The sequence below is a fragment of the Corvus moneduloides genome, chromosome 16 (genome assembly GCF_009650955.1).
Source record: "Corvus moneduloides isolate bCorMon1 chromosome 16, bCorMon1.pri, whole genome shotgun sequence".
Lineage (NCBI taxonomy): Eukaryota > Metazoa > Chordata > Aves > Passeriformes > Corvidae > Corvus > Corvus moneduloides.
In genome coordinates this window covers 8,955,205-8,975,816 of record NC_045491.1, presented here as the reverse complement: position 1 = coordinate 8,975,816, position 20,612 = coordinate 8,955,205, and the positions used below count along the sequence as shown (strand labels likewise).

The 20,612-nt window shown below is 55.4% G+C and overlaps 1 protein-coding gene across 1 annotated transcript in view; it reads left to right on the top strand.

Annotated features, from left to right (window-relative positions):
- Window positions 1–19,448, top strand: part of HS3ST6 (heparan sulfate-glucosamine 3-sulfotransferase 6) — a 30,052-nt gene extending 10,604 nt beyond the window's left edge. Inside the window, exon 2 of the mRNA XM_032126296.1 lies at window positions 18,469–19,448. Coding sequence (XP_031982187.1) covers window positions 18,469–19,087 — 619 coding nt within the window. The 3' untranslated portion in view covers window positions 19,088–19,448. The remainder of the gene's footprint in view (window positions 1–18,468) is intronic.
- The last annotated feature ends 1,164 nt before the right edge of the window (window positions 19,449–20,612 follow it).

The following is a 20,612-nucleotide window of genomic DNA, read 5'->3' as shown; positions in this document are numbered from 1 at the left end:
GTCATGTTAAAGGCTCATAAACCTGGAATTACTGAAAAGGAACTGTGAAGGGGAGATTCCTTTCAGCATTAATCACTCTGGTGGTGCAAGACCTTTTCTAAACATTTTTTTTCTAGGCAAAATGTCTTTAAATAAAGGCTTAAAGGCTTAGTGACCATCTAACTCCAGCTGTGTCCAGCTGTGTGAGCCTCATGTCGGCGTCCCAACAAGCTGCTGGAAGTGTCAACGCACACCTGGTTGTTTGGGGTTTCTGGTTTCATGACACCAAGGGCTGATGACTTCCACCCTCATCTGTGTGTGTGTGATGTACCGAGCTCTGACCCCAAAACAGCCCCCAAACCCCCACTTCTGCTGGGTGAGGTTGGAGCTGAGTTGATGGATACAGAGCAGGGGTGAGCAGTGCTCTTTGGAAAGAAATCAGGCTGTGAGACCCCCTGAGCTCAGCTGGGAAGCTCTTGGGGACAGATCCTGCTCTTTGCATGCAGCTGAACGTAAATTAAAGCACGACCCGGGTGGAAGATGGGGTGGGAACTCTTCTGATTTTATTAGGAATCCCCAGAGATTCGATGATTTTGGAGTCATGGAGCCTTGGCACAGGGAGAGCTTCAGTTCTTGCTTGAAGCCAGCATGTCCTGAAGGCAAGAAAACAGTCCCAGGAACCAGGAGAACCATGGCCCATGTGAACGTGCACAGCTGTGTTTGAACAGAATCCCAGTTTGAACTGGAATTGGGCTGGAGGTGGTTCATGTTCTTCTCACCTGCAGCAAAACCTCAGTGGCAGAGGTTATGAAACCACTTGGAGATGTAAACATCTCCCAAACCATCTCCCGGGCCATAAAAGCCTCCAAACCATGCCGGCAGCCTGGTGAAGGATGGTGGCTCCACGTGGTTTGAGGATCTCAGCAGATCAGATGAAAGCAGCTGGGAGCAGCAGGACGTGGAAGGTGCTGGAGCAGCGGCTGGGGGTGCCCCCACAGCCAGGCAGGTTTGTCCTGTGCCAGCAGGGTCACCTCATCCCAGGATGATCAGAATGAGACTCCACATGTGCTGTCAGCTCCCCCAGTCACCGTGCAGGACGGAGAAGAACAACTTAAAAGAACAAGGAAAACTGTTGCCACTTCAAAACTCGGCTCGGAATTGATGCCAGGCCTCCAACAGACTGATGCTCCTTTCTTCTCCCGTTAATTAATTCCTTTGCCTCCAGTGAATTTCCATCTTTTATTTGTGCAGCAATCAAAGGCTGCGAGCAGCAAGGCTCACATTAGGAACAGACCCATCCAACCTTTTTTTAATCTTCCTGTATCAGTTCCTCGCCCTCTCCTCGTGCTGCCACGCTGCAGCTGAAGCACAGATGCCAGGAGATGACTTTGCTGGGGGAGAGAAGGGGCACGCGGCCCCCCAGAGTTTGCTCCCAGCAGGGCTCCTTCGCTGCAGAGAGGAGGAAGAATCTGGCTGAGTTTTGCTCAGAGACACAAATGGGCAATTACTGGGTCACCTGAGAAGTGCCTGGTGATTTACGGTGTTATTAAAAGGTGATGGTAAAAGTAGAGAAGATTTGTAGCATCTGCATGGAAACCCCGTCCCTGACCCTCACACCCCCGATACCAACAGATTAAATATCCAAGGAGGCCTTGAAGCCTGGGGATGGCTTTGAGGGAGAGCCCTGCACATCTGGTAATGCTTGGCCTGACACTTAAGCCCCTGGACCGTGCGTGTAATGAAATGTAATTCCCTCCTTGCCCTGCTGTGGGCCGGGAGAGGCTCTTCCTGCAGGAAGGGCGCTCGTGGCCAGAGCTTCGTGGAAGAGGAAGGTGCAGCCAAAGTGGATGTGAAGGTGAAGATGGGCTTTGCTGGGGGCTGTGGGGAGCAGGGTCCTGCTGAGGGAAAGGAAGTCATCTCCAGTGGGGAGAGAGCCAGGACTGGAATCTTCCTGCTTGGTGGAAGCTCAGCCTGATCCCAAAGAGCAGCTCCGAAAGAGCTTCACGGTTCGTGGGTCTGTTCCCCCGCCCAGCACTGGAGTGACAGCTCGGCTGCCCTTGGACAGACTGTTGGATTTCCTTCTCTTGCCCTTGGGCGTCTGTAGAGGTCCAGGTCCTGTTGGTTCAGGTGGTGGGAGCCTTTGTTGCTGGAGCAGTGCAACATTCCCATTTCTCCCTTTCCATCCTGGTACTTGCAGTTCTGGCTTCTGGTCCCCTTTGGACGTTCCACTTGTTAGAGGGAAGAAAGCTGGAAGTGGAAGGTGGGAAGAGGGGGCTGGTGGGAGAAGGTGGGAGAGGTCCCACACCTTGACTGGGATAGCCTGGATGTGTTATCCCATGTGTTATCCCATGTTTAATCCCATGTTATCCCATGTGTTATCCCACGTGCTATCCCATGTGTTATCCCATGTGCTATCCCCTGTGTTATCCCATGTGCTATCCCATGTTATCCCGTGTTTTATCCCATGTTCTATCCCATGTTACCCTGTGTGTTATTCTGTGTGTTATCCCATGTTTTATTCCATGTTATCCTGTATGTTATCCCATATGTCAGTGTCCAGCAGAGCCTGTGTGGTGTCAGGCTGGAGAGCAGTGTGGGATCTGAGGGAAAACCTCTTTTTGGAGACTCTGGTCCTCCAGGGCTTCCCAGCTGGAGGAGTTCTCCCCTCCCAGCCCTTCCTGGCAGGATTCAGTAGGATCCTCTAGGCTTCAGAGGAGTGATGCCACTTTGCAGCAGCGGGGCTCCAACTTGGAATTACATCTCACTCTGCCTTGTTTTGGGCAAACAGGGATTTTTAGGGAGAAATCTGTGGGTGGAAGCAGCTCTGAGGGCCAGGCTCGCTTGCTGGAAGCCGAACTCGCAGCCTCTGCTTGGAGCCGAGCTGGGAATGAGCAGAGAGTGGAGGGTGCACATGTTTTCAGGGAACAGCGGAGAGCTGGCAGGGGTAGGGATAAAAGCAGCATATGTCTGATGGAGTAAGTGGAGAAATGCAGCCCAGATGGCTGCAGGGACTGAGAATGGGGAATAATTCCCAAAGTCTTTGCTCTCCAGAGCAAGATTAGGGCACTTGCAATCTCTTTCTCTCAGCTCAATTTGCCTCCTGTGGTGGCTTTGGGCAGAGCTCTTAATGCTGTTTGTGACCTCCAGGGATCTGGGAATTGTTATACGAGGTATAAACGCTGGGCAGCACGCAGGGAGCAGGGGATGGTTTGTAAGGATGACCCCTACATCCCAGGAATTGTTTGGGTTGGAGGGACCTTAAAGCCCATCCTGTGCCCAGGAGCCCTGGGCAGTGACACCTTCCACTATCCCAGGGTGCTCCAAGCCCCATCCAACCTGGCCTTGGACACTTCCAGGAATGGGGCAGCCACAGCTTCTCTGGGAAATCCATTCCAGTCCCTCCTCACCCTCACAGGGAAGGATTTCTTCCCAACATCCCATCTGACCCAGCCTGTCCATGTGAAGCCATTCCCTGTGTCCTGTCCCTCCATCCCTTGTCCCAAGTCCCCCTCCAGCTCTCCTGGAGCCCCTTTAGGCCCTGGAAGGGGCTCTGAACTCTCCCTGGAGTGTTCCCTTCTCCAGCTGAAAATGGGCATTTGTGGTTTAGGGGAAATTTTTAAATTGTACTTTTTAGGTGATCTTTATATAAAAAAACCCCAACCAAAAGTACCTGTGAGGGGAAAGGCATGGTAGGAGCAGAAATTGCAATTCCATCGAGCTGGAAATCCTAAATAATCCAAAAGTAACCCAGGCTGCAGGTTTGGAAGTTGCTTTCTTTCCTTGTACAAGGAGAGGGAGAAGAAAATAAGCCCGTGTGTAAACCCTGTTGCGAGGAAATGAATTGCAAATAAGAAAAACAAATTCGAGTTAATTCCTCTTTTCCAAGCACGGCTCCATTCAGTGTTTTGGGAGTCAGGGGATTTAGGGATCTGGAGATAGCGTCAGTGTTTTTGGGTAACAAGTACAAACTGTAGTGGCTTTTAAGGCTTCAGAAGCTGTTTCTGATTAGGATCTTTTCTTTTGACAACTTTTTTTTCTTTTCAGGAAAAAAAAGGGGGGTGGGGGAGGAAAGGGCTTTTTGTAACACAGTTGGGTTAGAGATGAGGGAAAATCTGTTTGAAATATGCAGGGACCTGAAAGCAAATCTTGAGTGAATAATAAGTTTAACTGACCTTAAAATATCCCATTGCCATGAGGGATTTGAGAGTAATACTTCAAATGGATTTTTGATGAGGCTCTGCAGGCTGTGGGGAATTGAATATTTTTACCCAACACGTTTTCTGATCTAAATTTTCACAATCACTGGGAAAAAACTATTTGGGAATGCCTAAAGAAGGGTTGGGGTTGTGTTGTTTTACTTTAAAGCTGCTGCTGTGCAGGGAAAAAAGCAATTTGCTGCAAGGTCACTTTTCAGAACTACTTTTATTCCCCGATATTTAAATTCAGTCCTGGAGCAGAATTCCTCCTGGCTGCCAGTGTGTCCCCATGTGGCATCCTCCGCATTCCATGGGGGGATCCAGCGGAGCATTATCCCTGTGCCCACTGGCACAGTGTGTGTGTCCTGAGCCTGGCACCAGCCTGGGGGCTCTGCTAGGGCCCTGCTGTGGTGTCACTGTCCCCGGGATTCCCGGGGTTCCCAGGATCCCTGCAGAAAGCCCTGGCTGGTGGGTGAACACCCATGGGAGAAGCCCCAAATCCCAGGACAGACCATCCCTGTGGTCGCTTCTCCCTCAAATAGGAGCCAGCAGCGCTTCCTGGGCTGTCCTGCTGCCTGTCCATCTGTGCATCCATCCATCCATCCGAGGGCCAGTTCCATCCTAAAGGACAGAGGGATGTCCCATGTCCCCAGGGGTGTGGGGCTCTGCCAAGGGCTCCATTCCTTCCCTCCATCCTGGAGCACAAAGTGCCATGGTGTCGGTCTCTCATCCCGAGTGACAAGGCTCAAGCTGTGCCAGGGGAGGTTTAGGTGGGATATTAGGAAAAATTCCTTCCTGGAAAGGGCTGTCCAGGCCTGGCACAGCTGCCCAGGGCAGGGGTGGGGTCACCATTCCTGGAGGGAGTTAAAATCCTGTGGATGTGGCACTTGGGGACATGGGTCAGTGCTGGCCTTGGCAGTGCTGGGGAAGGGTTGGGTTGATCTTGGAGGGCTTTTCCAACCTCAGCAATTCTGTGATTCTGGTTAATGCCCTGTACCAGCCCCTCTGATCCCGAGGCTTTCCTGGATCAGTCCCCTTGGGTCACCTGAGTGCAGTTCCCAACTTCCAGCCTCCCTTCCCTTTGCTGCCACCAGCCCTGGAATGGGGGGAGCAGAGCCCAGGTCCAAACCTGGGGGGACCAAGGGATAATCCCAGCAGGTGCCGTGTCCCCATCCCCAGGGATGAGGACAGGGACACTGCCAGGAGATGTCCCTTTGTGCTGGCTGCCACCAGTGGAGGGGAGCCTTTGGGAACTGCTCCTGCCAGCCCTGAACACCCCACCCTGCAGGGCTCCAGCAGCAAACAAGCTCCCAGTGTCCTCCCTGCCTTTCCCGGGCAGCCAGAGTCCCGGCGTGGCGCCGTGGCAGGAACGCCTCCTGGCCTCCCGCCGCTCCTGGAGCTCCAACAGCCCCGGATTTTCCCTCCCTTGTATTCAAAAAGGGGAAAAAAGGGAAAATTGTGGTCCTGCAGCAGCTGCTGGGGCCCTGGGCTGGGAAGATCCCTCCCCCTCACATCCCAGGGACACAGAGCTCACAAGTGTCCTGGTTGGGCACTGCCTCAGCTCCCTGTGGAGTGGGCGATCCCACAGAAGTGTGGGATCATTGCCTTGCTCCTGGGGGGCGATGGGGCTGGCTCTGGGACCAATGAATCATGGAATCATGGAAAAGTTTGGGTTGGAAGGGACCTGAAAGCCCATCCAGTGCCACCCCTGCCCTGGGCAGGGACACCTTCCACTGTCCCAGGGTGCTCCAAGCCCCGTCCAACCTGGCCTTGGACACTTCCAGGGATCCAGGGGCAGGCACAGGGAGCTGTTGCTCTCCGTGGCTGCTGCCTGTGGATGTTTTCAGGCTGGGTGTTATCAGACACCCAAACTGTGCTGCAGTTCCCAAATCCATGGCTGTGGTATCCAGGGCTTTTCCTCACCAGCAGCTGTTCCCGAAGCTGCTGCAGCCTTGGTGTTTCCAGTACCTTAAATCAGAGAATCATGGAATCACTGAGGTTGGAAAAGCCCTCTCTGACCATCGAGTCCAACCATTCCCCAGCACTGCCAAGGCCACCACCCCTGTCCCCAGGTGCCACATCCACACGGCTTTTCAATCCCTCCAGGGATGGGGACTCCACCCCTGCCCTGGACAGCCCTTTCCATGAAGGAATTTTCCTGCTGCAGCCTGTCAGGCTGGCTCCAGCCCTGCTGTGGCTCCCTGGTTCCTCCGGCTCTGCTGCCCAGGGCTACTGGGATCGATGTTCTGTCGGGTCACACTCCCATCCATCATCCCTCTGCTCATCCATCAGCGCCAGAGCCTGAAGTGTCGAGTTAAGGATGGAGGTGCTGTGGGAGATGGGGAATGGATTCAGCCTCCTGGCTGCTGGAATTGCTGGAATTCTCGTTCACCAAACCACTCCCAGTGCTGTGCAAGTAGGGAAGTGAGTGTCCTCTGCTGGGCTCAGGGAGAGGGAGGAGCCCATGGGAACATGGATTTGCCTGATCCCGGGGTGTTTTCCTCACTGGGAAGAGCTCACGCCGTGAGGCTGGGATGAGCTGGGACACTTCCTCCTTGTTTTTCCTATGGAAAAGGCAGAGTGGGGACAAACCAGCAGAGTCCCTGGGGACTGGCGCTGCCCTGGGATGTGGGTCAGGATGTGGGATGGATATCTGATGCCCCAGACATGGCAGAGTCTGGCCCCTTGCTCCAGGGAGGATTCTCCTGCTTGGGAACAGACTCTGCCTGGGGAACAAGGACACCCCAAAGAATCTGCCCTGGGGGGCTTTTTGGGAAGGGCATTGAGGTCTTTCCAGTTTCTCCAGAGGGGATTTGGGTGCAAAGGATGCATTTCTCTTTCCTCCACAACGCTTCCTGCACAGACACCTGGTACTGAGTGGGAACTGGGGATCCTGAAGGCCAAGTGGTGGGACTGGTGTGGACTGGACTGGTGTGGGTGGGGCTGCTGGCTCTGGGCTGTGCTGGAGTTGCCTCCCCCTGAGCTGTGGGCAGTGCTCGGGGTCCTGGCCACCACTCAGCTGCAGCTTTTCACGGAAATGTGCAAAAATTCCTATTTTTGATCCTCATCCTCCATCCAGTCCAGCTGGAATGGGCCAGTGGGATCCAGCAGGGCTGGGGAAGATGGGCAGACAGCTGGACAGACAGACAGACAGACAGAGCGTGCGATTGCTCAAGCCACACTTCCTTAGGAAACCAGGCTAAAAATACGCAAAATCCAGTTCTTTCCCACAAATAGCTCCAGTTGCCAGAAACTGAAGCTTTTCCAGTGAAAAAAGTGTTTTGTAAGAGAATTCCCAGTTCCTGCTGGAGGGAGGGAGCACTGACAGGATGGATGGAACCCCCCATCTCCATCACCTGGGGCTCACCCAGAGCTCTGGGAGCTGCCCGTGGCTCGGGAAGCTGGAGAAACATCGATATCATGGAATTCCAGAGTGGTTTGGGTTGGAAAGGATCTTAAAGCTCATCCAGTGCCACCCCCTGCTGTGGGCAGGGACACCTTCCACCATCCCAGGGTGCTCCAAGCCCCATCCAACCTCTCCTGGGACATTTCTGAGCCCCCTTTTCCACAGCTGGAGGAACAGCTTTCCTTCTTTTTGCAGCAAAGTGCGTAATCCAGCCCCGGCTCCCTCCTCAGTGGGGGATTTCCTTCGCCTGGGGACCAGCTGAGCCCAGTGCGAGGGGGAGGGGGCTCCCAGCAGCATCCCCAGCATTCCCAAGTCTCGTTGTCCAGGCTTGGCTGTATTTCTGAGGCTTCTCCCTTATCTGTGGAGGCAGCAGTTGTGGGGTCCCATGTGAGGGGCTGCAGCCGGGCAGGGAAGCCCTGCACACAGCTGGCAGTGGCTGAGCAGGTTGGTGGAGACAGGAACCATTTGCCAGCCCATCTAGTACTGGGGCTCCTCTCCCAGTTCCCTTCTCCTGGCACGGAGAAGTTTGGGAATAGTGGCTCCCATCCCTGCCATGCTGCAGGCGAAGCTCCTCGCCAGGAAACGAGGCTTTTTCTGATAGTAAAAAAAAAAAAAAAAAAAAAAAAAAAGAGCTAAATTTGTTTCCCATCTTCCCCCAGGCTGGATTACAAATTTGACACAGATGGGGAATCTTTGTTGTTTCTGTGGAAAACTGGATGCATTTTCCATCCCAACAAGAGCAGCATGACAGCGTCGGACCCGAGACAAACACCACAAAAACCCAGTTCTGGGTTTTGGAGGAGGGGGGACAGATGAGCTCCTCCAGCCCAGAGCCACCCTGAGCTGGGACACACGTGGGATGTGTCTGTGGAGAGCCAGAACCTGCTCCAGGGGGACACAGCAGCCAAGTGGGGAGATGGTGGCCAGGACAGGGGGTTTAGGGTAAAATTTTTCCTGTGAGCCCCCAAAGATGAGGAGGAGGAGGCTCTGAGCTGTGGCATGGAGGGGTTTGGCTGATGGATGCTGGGGAGGGGGACAAGGGGATGCTTTGTTCTCACCTGGGAGCTTTTGGGGACCCAAAAGCTCTCTCCTTTGAGATGCAGTTATGGCTCCTTGCCCTGCTCAGCCTGGAAAGGTGGCAGTGGTGAGGGCCGGGCAGTCCTGGCTCCATCCCTCTATCCTTGCAGGTGACTCTCTCGAGGGGTCAGGGGTAACTGTCACCTTCAGGGGCATTAACCTGGGGCCAAGCTGGGGCTCTGCAGAGCTGCTGCCACTTCCAGGCCATCAGGTTCCTGCCAGGCCCAGGCAGCAGCAGCCCCTCTGTCACCTGCCCGAGCTGTCAAAGGCATTACAGCAACACTGGGAAAATGGGAATGCCTGGATCCTCCGTGCCTGGGGACCCAGGCTCTGCCACTGCTGCCTCAGCACATTTCAGCCCTTCTTGCCCGTGTGCAGCTGTGACATCGCTGTCCCCATCCCCCTCCTGTCCTGCCCTGTCCCACACCTGAGTGCCCACCGGGGCCTGAGGGACATCTGCTCCCTCCCTGGGCCCCCCAGCCCCCCCGAGGGTCCTTGTGCCCAGCCAAGAGCGGGGCTGCAGATGATGCCACTCGTCTGCCAGCCCGGGCACCTGCAGGGGTTTGTCTGAACTCAGGGAATTGCCCTGAGCTGGAGCTTTCCTTCCCTCGGGCAAACCCCACAGCTCTGGCATCCCTTTGGGATGTCCCTGGAGCTGCTGCTGGTCACACAGAGCTGGGCTGGTCCAGCGCCATGTGGTGAGGGGACTGCTGGCTGTGTCCCCACTCCCGTGCCCCCCAGGGCACCTCCTGCTCAGACCCTGTTGCTGGGTGTCCAGCGCTGCAGGGGTTTGGTGCTGGGAGGCACAGGGTGTCCCCAAACAGGGGATGCTCCTGGCAGGATGGAATGGAGGGAGGGAGAAATGAGGCAGAGTGAGGCACTGGCTGAGCTCTCCAGAGGGGTGGCGGTGAGGGGGATCCCCTTCACGGGAGGATTGAGCTGCACAGTCACCAGAGATCTCAGTGTTCCCAAATTCTTTTGTGGATCTGGCCAAGAGAGCTTAAAACTGTCCCTGGAACTGGTGCTGATGGATCCTCACGGCTCTGCTGCCAGCCCTGGCTGCAGCTCACGAGGGAGGGCTGATTTATGTTTGCTGAGGTAGAAACGAGGCAGTTTTGGAAGCGCTTCAGAACAGCTCGTAGTTGGTTTGCAGCTGAAGTTCCAAGTTTCAAGCAGGGCTTGGTGTTTGTTCAGCAGGGCAGAGCCAGACTGGGAAAGTATTTTTGCAGAAGCTTCCACGAGATGTAGGCATGGATCAGCCCATGGAGATGGTGGGGATGTTGCTGTGAGGGCAGGGGATGGGCTCACCCCTCACATCTTTGATTTCTTAGCCTCAGATCCAACCATGATTAATTCCTTCCCAACATCTGAACCTTGGTGACTCCAGCAGGACCTGGTGGCCCTAGCACGTGGCACCCGAGCCCAGAAAACACAAAGTGCTCATTTTGGTCCATTTGAAACAGGAGAAACTGGATAAACGCCTTGAAAATGTTGGAATGAGCTATGTTAGGAATCGTGAGGCTGGGGGGATCTTTTCTATTCCCTGCAAGTTGTTGAGGAGTCCCCCCCTCATCCCCCTGGCTGTGCAGGAGGAGGATGAGGAGCAGGACGAAGAGCTCCCTGGAGGGGACAGCCAGGGGACAGCCAGCCCTGCCCACGGTGGCCTTGGAGCGACCATCTGGAGAGCCCGGCAGCCCCTTCCCCGTGGCTCTGCGAGGGTCCGGGCTTGGCGGCGGGGCCGCCCCATACTGAGATCAAATAAACACAAATACCCTGAAATTATTCATGGCTCTGGGGACCTGTCTGATGCCTCGTCAGCAGCTGCTGATCAAATCAGGGCAGCTGTCAATTGGCCGGCGGCGGGAGGGGCTGGATCTGGCAGACATGTGTGGATTCCTCCTTCCTCCCTTCCTCCCTCTCTCCCGGGCTCCCGCTGCTCCTGCACCTGCGGCGGGGCTGGGACCAGGATGGCAGCGTGGGCAGCACGGGCAGGAATTCTGGGGGTGCCCCTCGCCTGCACCCCGGGATCGGGGCAAGGAGGGATCTCAGGGACCCATCCCCGCAGAAGGGGATGCGGGTCCTGCCACCTGTGCTGTGCCCTGGTTAATTAGCCCGGGCTAATTAGCTGAGAGCCTGTGGCTCCGGCAGCGCTGCCCGTGGGCTGGGACTGCCTGCCGCCAGTGTCCCGCGGGATGTGGCAGCGAGGGGATGGATGCACTTGGAATGGGAGTGACAGGACAAGGGGGGAATGGCTTCACAGGGGCAGGCAGGGATAGATGGGATATTGGGAATAAATCCTTCCCTGGGAGGGTGGGGAGCCCCTGGCACAGGTGCCCGGAGAAGTTGTGGCTGCTCCTGGATCCCTGGAAGTGTCCAAAGCCAGGCTGGAGGAACCTGGGATAATGGAAAGGGTCCCTTCCTTTTCCTTTTGCACAACCAAGCATCAGGAAGTGGAACAATTTCTATTTCTGCTGCCCGTGTAACTTTAAACCTGAAAACCCCAATGATTTTTGTGACCTTTTTAGGCCTTTCCTGTGCTCTTCTTTATCAAGGTGGGAAACCAGGCAGGATCAGCCCGTTGCCGTGAGGGGATTATTTAGCGAGAACTGATGAGTGTAAGTTTTTTATTTGTAATTGAAAACAAGGACTTTAGACATACTCAGAGTGGTCTCAGAGATTTTTTTTTCCGATTTTTTTTTTAAAAACCTTGGGATAGTCACGGTTAGTGGGATCCCCTTCCCTTCCTGGCAGCTCTAAGAGCAATTTTTCCTTATTTATTGGCACTCCAAGGATCCCAGTTACCAGGGGGATAAAATCTGTCACCAGTGTCTGTATTCCAGGTTCAGAGGAGGGTAATTTGTGTTTCCCCCTGCTCAGACAGCAGGTCAGGTCATAAAGCACCAGATCCACGGGGAGCGGAGAGGGTGTTTAAAGGCTGCCTGTGCTGAAAGGTGCAATAATCCGCCGGATTACTTTCCGGGGGAGCTGCAGGAAAATTTACTGCCTTGGAAAGGGATTATCCCAGCGCTGCTGCCAGCGGATTTTTTCCCTTTCTTTCCTAAGAGGAAGGAAGCTTTTCATTGAATTCCTGCTGCTCGAGCCCGCTGGAGCCACTTCCCCCAACCACCGCAGCTCTCACAGCTTGGAAGGGAAGAATTCATCCCAATCATGCAGGGTTTTATCCTGATCTCCCCTCTCAGGTGGGAGAGGGAATCTGGAGCCTGGGTTGGAATTCAGATGGAGTTCGCAGCGCCTTCACTGCACAGAAGGTGCTGAGCTGCTGGAGGGGGTCCAGAGGGATAACCAGGAGGAGGGATAACCAGGAGGAGGGATAAATCCTCTCCGGTGCAGCTCCAGCAGCATCTCCCCAAGCTCCAGCTGCAGGACCAGGCTTTGCACCAGGAGCCAGGAGGGCTCCAGCCCCGAGCATCCCCTCCTGCGAGCAGGGAGCAAACCCAAGCCCTCCATCCCCCATTCTGAACAGAGAACGGAGCTGGAGCAGCTTCCCAGGCTGGAGCTCAGGGCCACTCCTGCCCCAAGTTCCCGAGACCTTCAGCAGTGCCCCCCACCCGGGGCGGGGACGATCGGGGGGGGTGGGGTGGTTTTGTTTGATTTCCTTCCCCTGGAAGGCAGGAGCGGGGGCTGGGACAGCCAAGCCCTTTAATTGTGTGCAATGAAGGCTGACAGTGCCGAGGCACAGCCTTTAAACGGGGTACTGAACCTTTAATTCCTGAATAAATCATCTCCAGTCTGTTGCTCCTTCATCTGCAAGCTGTTTGAGCGGGATACACGGGCACTGCTGGGAAGGGTCATTTGGAGATCAGAGCCCTCGATTGACCCAGGTCACACGCAGGACACCTGCCACAGGCTGTCCCCTCGCCCCCGCACCGGGAATCAAAGGGACACTGGGGAGCCGGCCAGGAGAGGAGATTTCTAATTGCTGCCACGCAGAGGGGCTTCATTCCAGAGGGATGGAGAGCTGCAAGTGCCCCTGGCAGCCCCGTCCTCACTGGGCACCAGCCCCAGCCCTGTGTCCCACCAAGCTGGGCACGTGCCAGCCCCCATCTCCTGAAGTGTTTTTAGGGATCCGTGGAGCTGTTCTGTTTCCCACCTGTTTTCACCCAAGCGGTGGCTTCAGCTGCTTTTTCACGCACAGTTCTTCAAACTCCATCAGGGAGGAGGAGTCTCTGGGTGCTCTCTTTGGACCCCATCAGGGAGAGACCCAGCGGTGCTGGCTGTGAGGGGTCCCTGGCAGTGTCACGGGGGAATTCAGGTGGCATTTTTTTTGGGATGACCCCATATATTGTAGCTGTTCCACAGTGAAGAAGGGTGAGGAGGGGCTGTCTCCAAACCCCATTAAGAGACCAAAGAGCCTCTTCTCCAGTGCAGGGAAGGAGCTGTGTGTGCCCTGATTAAGGCTGATTCCTGCTTTCCATAATCCCATGCATCCACCAGAGCCCTTCCGTCCTGATGACCTGGCTGGAATAACCATGGAAGTAAAACACCCTCCAAGGCCTGGAGCTGCCCGTAATTGCAGCCTCTGGCTATCCACATGGGCAGGATGGCCACAGAAATGCCATGGAAATGCTGGGTTGGGGGGTGTGCGGTCTGCGGGGCTGGGGGGGACACAGCCTTTTCCTCACCTTCCTACCAAGAAACCTGGGATGCCAAGGGGTCTGGGAGACTTTATGGGTGGGAAAAGCAGCAGTGTTTCCCGGCCCCGGTTCTTGTGGGGGTTAATAACTGGGTGTCGGGTGACTGCTGAAAGCAGCCGCGCCATTAGAAATGCAAATGCTGGCTCCAGCTTCTCCCCTTGCCTTCACTCCACATCTCCCAGATCTTGATGCCCCGTCAAACACAAACCCCCGCGGCTCCCGGCCCTTCCCAGAGCCCCCCCCAGACCCCAGTGCTGCCTCCCCACTGTTCTGCAGCCCCGCAGGTGGGGGAGCTCCTCGGGGGGGTTTGGGGGCTCAGACCCTCCAGGGACCAGCCGTGGCACAATCCATCGTATTTTCCTCCTCCTCTGAGCCTCTTTATCCACCTGAATCCCAGCCCAGAGACTCCGCCCCCCCGGTCTGGCGGTGGGAGAGCTCTGGGGTGCTTTGTGTGGGCTGGAGACCCCCCAGCCGTGGTCCTTAGTGGGGCGAGGGGCTGCTGGGGGGGAATTAAGAGCTTCTGGGGGGCAGGAAGAGGCCCTGGGGACGCTCCAGCTGGGAGCACGACCCGCCAAACCCCCTCGCTGTTTCATGTATCAAACTGTAATTAGGAGCAAAGGGCAGAGGGGTGCACAGGAGCATTAATAAATTATCTGCCTGGTTGTTAATTGACGTGTCTCAGTCAGCCCGTGGTGGAGCCCAGGGCTCGGCTCCCCTTCCAGGCGCATCACAGGCTTGTTACTGCCGTCATTAGCATATTCAGGGCTCCCTGCTTAAAGCCAATTAGCTCCCGGCCAGGCCTGATTGGGAAGCCGCGGCCTCATTTGCACATTTTTGAATTGGTGAAAGAATCAAAAATAATGGAGGCAGCTCGGGGATGGGGAGCGCTGGGGGGCACTGGCAGGACCTGCTGGGGAAGGAGAGGGGGAACAGCGCGGTAATTAGGAGTAAAAAGGAATACGGGCTAATTTGGTCCCGGGCGCCTTGGGGAGTTCTTCCTTCCCAGTTCATCCTTCCTTCCCAGTTCATCTCGCCCAGCTCAGCCGTCCGTGCCCTGCGCTGATTCAGCAGATGCCCGGTGATTCCTCCGGGAAGAAGCGGCCATGGAGAGGCCTGGGATGGGGTAAGCACGGCTGCCCATCCCTTTTTGGGGGAATAGGGGTCTGCCACGTCCCCCAGCAGTGGGAGCTCCTCGGCAGGGCCGGGAGCAGGGATACGGGGCTGGGTCTGCCCCTCCCGACATCCCGTCCCCCTTCCTGCCTTCTCCCACCTCTTTCCCCAGTGAAGGTGCTGCTATTTGAGCTGCCTGGAAGGAAAAGGCCGCTATCTCCGAGTTTCCAGAACTGGTTCCAGTTTGACAACTTGAGAGTTGCCGTGGGGCCACAAAGGCAGCCTTGTCCCGGGCTGAGATAAGCCCGAGGGACGATTCATATGCAGATCCGGGTGGTACCGGGTGTCTGCCGCCAGAGGATAAATCTGTCCCGAGCCTTGGCCTCCTCTCCCGGTTCCAAACTATTTTACATTTGCACAAAAACGGTTCTGTCACCCCCCGGGCCCCGTCCCGGCTGCCTGTCACCCTGCCCGCGGGGCGGGGTGTCCCCTGCCCGGGCTGGGGCTGGGGCTGGGGCTGGCAGAGCCGTCACCGCGCTAAGCTGCGCTGGTTTTGTCCCCAGCGTCCCATGGCCCATCTCGGTGCCTTGAAATTTTCTTTGCCCTGCGGAAAGCTCTCAACCATGTCCCCCCTCCGGCAGAAATCCCTTCCTTTCACTCCTTTTGTCCGGGCTTTTTTGTCAGGGCTTATTTTTTAAAAATAGTGATGGAGAGGGGTTTTTATTTCCCCCCTTTTTTCTCTTTTTGGTGATAACATAAAACCTGCAAGCCCTGACCCGGTGGCACCCACTGCCCTGACCCTGTGGCACCCATCACTTCCACCTGTGGTTGATCTGGGGTTTGGGGATCCCCCATCTCGCTCCCTGCACAGGTTGGACCTGTATCCATGGGAAAGCTTCTACCTGGCATTTCAGGGGGATGAATTCTAGGCAGAGCCTGTCCTGCTCTCCTGGTTTGGGCTGGGATAGAGTTAATTTTCTTCCTGGAGCTGCCATGGGTGATAACTCAGGGATGCTTTGGGCTGGAGACTTATTTATCTCCTGAGAGTGCATCCCCTGATCTCTCAGCTCGGTGCTGGGAGGAGTTCTGCTCCAAAAATCATCAGGAATCATGAAACAATTAGCTCTGGAAAGTTATGCTGGCCCAGTTTTTGAAGTCTGCTTTGACTCCCTGCCTGCTGTGGCTGTTAATCACTATTTAATACAGCTGTCTACATTTTTATCATCATTTTATCTGCTGTAATTTATTGTGTGTTACCTTAACTGAGGAGGCATTTTCACGTGTTGAATGTCTCCACACAGGAAACCCCAGCTCTGATGCCTCTCAAGTGCCAGTTGTTTTATTAATTAAAAATGAAAATTTATCAGCTTAATAGAGGTAAAAGGGTTTTATGCCTTTTCCCAGGCACACAGTCTCCTCTGGAAATCCCAATTCCTTCCAAGGCTCCCCCACTGCCATGTCCCGTACCTGCAGGCACTGCTCGGCATTCCCACGGTGCTCTCTTAAGGTCAATAAGAATTAACTGTAAATTTAATTAAAGTTCCTAATGTTTGTGCTAAAGTGGAGCATAACAAAGCCGGCTCTGCTCTTTGCCAGTTTAAGCCAGATCTGGAGGGATCTGGGTGTTATCAATAATTAACCAGGGTAATTTAGGAGAAGTATTAGGGAGTTAATGAAAATGTGAAATGCGTAATTATCGTGCAAGGAGCTGGAAGTGCTTGGGCTGCTGAGGAAGAGGAGGTGTTGCACAATTAATGCTTGGAGGCTGCTGTTCCCAACAGGATCCCGGGATGGGAAGGTCCCTGCAGCCCGGCATAGGAACCACTGCCCCAGCCTGGGCTTTTATTAAAACTTCTGTTAATTACATGGTAATTAAGCCGTGGGTGGTGTGCTTGGTGGTAATTGATGAGGTGCAGTTCCCCTGTGCTGAGGAGCCCTGGGATGGGTGCAGGGGCTGCTGGTGTGGGGGAGTGGGGTCCATGGGGTCCCTCTGCCCCACAGACCCCTTAGGGATGGCCCTGGCACTGGCGGGCTCAGCCTGGCCCCGATGTCCCTCTGCAGGAAGGAAGAGGGGGATAAGAGAGTTTTCCAGAGGGGCTTTGCCTGCCCCATCCCCAGAAGTGTCCAGGGCCAGGTTTTGGTTTAACACAGACTCTCCAGGGTCTCCCATCACGTCATCCCAAGTGTTTGCTGTTGGTAATAAATAATTTATTGTTTATTTTTGAGGGACTGGTTTAGGGCCTCAGCCCAGGTTTGCTGAGAGAGTTGGGGTTGGGAGAGGATGAGGAAGGAGCCGTTTGGAAATCCCAGTGGCATCCAGGGAAACACTGCAGGGATGCCTCAGGAAGCTGCCGGGAGAAGCTGGTGAAGCAGCCTGGAAAACCCTGTGGCACCTTGTGAACGGAATTAAAGTTAAGGATGCTTGGCTGGCCCGGAAGCCCCAGCAGGAGGGTGGAGCTGTGGTGTGCTCCCAGTGGAGCTGGAGCTGTGCCGTTGGGTTTTCCTTGGCTCTGGACCAGCACAGGGAGGGGATGGGCATGGGTCTGATCCTGGTTTGGGAAGGTGCTTCCCAGCAGGAGCTCTGTCAGTCAGCCTCTGGTGAGTGCTGTTATTTGGGGTGGGAGGGAAAAGGTGCTGGAAAGGATGCGAAAAGCACCCATGGCTTCCCTGGGATTCATGGACCGTTGAAGGGCATCCTGCTGGTGCCAGAGGGGCTGTGCTGCCAGGTGAGGTCACCAGGGACAGGAAGTGGCTCTAAAAACGCTGGCACTGTGCAAAAATTAAAATAAAAGGGGGGGGGGGGGGGGGGGAAGCCACAAGTGGCTTCTGCCTCTTGTTTGGGGGAAGGAGCTGTGGGGGCCCAGCGTCGCTCGCAAATGCTTTTAATAAAGTGTTCTTTCCTGAGTCCAGGGGAAAAATCCCAGAAACCTCAAGCTTTTCCCATTACATAAGGACCAGATGCTTCTGGGCAGAGCCCTGACTCCCCCCAGCACAGCCCTGTCCCTGTCCCCAGCCGCCATGGGGACCCGGCTCCCTGCCAGGCACGACCCCCCAGCAGTGGGATGGGGGTCCCAGAGCAGCTGTGGCTGCCCCTGGATCCCTGGAAGTGTCCAAGGCCAGGCTGGACGGGGCTTGGAGCACCCTGGGATAGAGGAAGGTGGCAGGGGGTGGCACTGGATGATCTGTGAGGTCCCTTCTCAAACATTCCAGGATTCTGTGATTCTTCTTGGAGGCAGAAGAGGAGGATGTGGAGGGCAGTGGGGCAGGTGCCTGTGCTGGTGGCAGGGAGGACCCGCTCTGTCACACGGGGTGACATGGCTGGGTAATTTCTGCGGCAATTAATGCCTCATTAAAGTGCACGAGGGAACAATCAGAGCAGTGAATTTTACCCAGCACAATGGCTGGGCCCTCAGGGTTTTTTGCCTTTCTTTTGAAAAGGAAACAGTCTTTTTCTGGCTTTAACTGCTCCCTGTCTGGAGGCAGAGGAGGAGGGAGCCTTGGTGGGCATCTCCATTCCCAGCTGGTGCTTGGGCATCACCCCCGTGATGGGATTTTCCTCTGCAATCCCACGGGGCGAGCTGGAACCTCCAGGACATGAAATCTGACTGGAGGCTGGAATGAAAACCGGCCCCGTCACAAAACCTGTGTTGAGATGCCCATTAGCCACTGAAACTGGGGGGCAGGAGACGAGCAGGAGGGATTCCAGGGTTGGGAAGGGGTCTTGGGGGAATTCCGAGGGGGAACAGCAGCCTGCAGGTGCCCTGTGGATGCTGCTGGTGAGGCAGAGTGACAGTCAGCTCCTTCCCAGGAATGGACTCTGGAGGGGACAAAGGGAATGCTGAGGTGAGCAGAGAGGCTGGAGCACGGGGGCTTCCGGAGGAAGTGATCAGTGGGGTGTGCCAAGGTGGGGCAGGAGGGAAAGGGGGGAGGTGGCTGTGGTTGGGAAGCCCCTGAGCATTTCTGGCTGGGTTTAGGGCTTGTTCCCACCTGTTGTGGCATCAGATGGGAGCAGCTGAGCCCTGACCGTGTCCCTCTCTCTCTTCAGGAGCCTGATGCCACGGACCCTGGAGGGACAGATCACTATGGAGAAGACCCCCAGCTACTTTGTCACCAAGGAGGCCCCGCGGCGCATCTACAACATGTCCCGGGACACGAAGCTGATCGTGGTGGTGCGCAACCCCGTCACCCGCGCCATCTCGGACTACACACAGACTCTCTCCAAAAACCCCTCCATCCCCAGCTTCCAGGCCCTGGCCTTCAAAAACCTCAGCACGGGACTGATTGACACGAGCTGGAGCGCGGTGAGGATCGGGATCTATGCCAAGCACCTGGATAATTGGCTGCAGTACTTCCCGCTCTCCAAATTCCTCTTCGTCAGCGGGGAGAGGCTCGTCAGCGACCCTGCCGGGGAGATGGGCCGTGTCCAGGACTTCCTGGGGCTCCAGAGGGTGGTGACAGACAAACATTTCTATTTTAATGAGACCAAGGGCTTTCCCTGCCTGAAGAAGCCGGAGGGGGGAAGCAAACCCCGCTGCCTGGGGAAATCCAAGGGGCGGCCGCACCCCAAAATCGACGGGCAGGTGGTGCAGCGCCTGCGGGAGTTCTACAGACCCTTCAACATGAAGTTTTATCAGATGACAGGGCAGGATTTTGGGTGGGACTGAGCCATCCCCAGGGCATGCTGCCGGGCTGGCACCTGGACTGCCAGGACCGTGGTCCAGGGATGCCCGTGGTCACTGTGGTCCAGGGATGGCCATGGCCACCCCACCAGCACCCTCCTCCCTTCATTTTAATTTATATCAGACCTTTTCTGGCAAGAAATGGACTTTTCTGGAGTAGAGAGAAATATTTAAGAAATAAAGCCACAGATGAGCCCTCTCCCCTCCCTGAGCAGATTAAATATTCTTCCATATAAACCTTGCTGATCTCTGTTAACTGGGAGCACTCTGGGTGGCAGGTGGGAGCGTGGGTTTGTGTGCATGAGGATGATGGATCCACCATCCAGAATAAAACCTTTGGAAACCACTTGGCCTCTGGGGCAGGCAGCCAGTGGTGTTTTGCTAAACCAATTTCTGGGGGTGACACAGTCACTGGTGGCCAGGGGATGGCTGGGCAGCAAACCCCAATCCTGGGAGATATTTTGCAGATGGAAAAGAGTCCATAGGAATTTCCCAGCTGAGCAAAACAATGAACAGCAGCAGTTTTGTATAAATGGCAGGTCCAGGCTTAGGGAGAGGGAGTTGTGGATCACTTTCCCATGTTCCTTGAGTGGCCCAGCTGAAAGAGCAGGGCTTTTCTAACCCTTAGGAGGAAAATTCCAGCTTCTCCACAAACTCTGCCCTTTACCCAAACTCTGCCCTTTCAGTTCAATAATCTCAGTTTTTCAAATCTGCAGCCATCGAGGGTCATCACGGGAGGCTGCAGAAATTACTTTAATCTGCACTAACTAGTTTTCCCTTAATTAAAGATGGGGAAAACATTTAATTAACCTCTAAGATCTTATTAGTGACTTGTATTTGTCTCTTTAATGAGCTAATTATGAATTTTGAAGGGCCCTCAGGCCCTGCATTGTTTGCAAATATGCTTTGGCTACGATTTCTTCCATCATGCAGCATCCCAAACCTGCATCCCAGAGTGACCATGCTGCCGAGGCCTCTCCCTCTCCCTTTCCCTCTCCTCTCGCAGGTACCACTTCTGGGATGTACAACGGGCCCCATCCCATTTCCTCCCAGCTCCGGTGTGGTTTCGCACCCCCACCTGGTGCTTAATCCCGCACAGCTCCCCCCGCGCCCCCAGCCCGGGTCCTGGCACCTCGCTTGTGCCCCTGGAGGTGAGGTTTGTTTCCCGTCCCAGCTCCGGGCTGCAGGTGAGGTTGGGCATGTTCCTGTTCATTCCCGGGACAAGTGACCCGTGCAGGGACAGGCTTAAGGTGCCGCTGGAGTGAAATGCGAACAGGTGCCTGTTTCTGTGAGGAGAGAGGCCATCGAGGTGACAGTCCCTGGGGGCTTTGTGACCAGCATAGAGCGGGATATTGCCAAGGAGTAGTGAGAGGAGATGAAACCAGGACTGGTTTTGTGCTGGTTGAAATCCCAAAGCCCTCAGAGTGATGCAGCTCTGGCGGGGATGGGCTCAGCACCCCATGCCCACTGCGGGGTCCTCCCGCCGTGTCCCCCCAGCCCTGTGACCCCC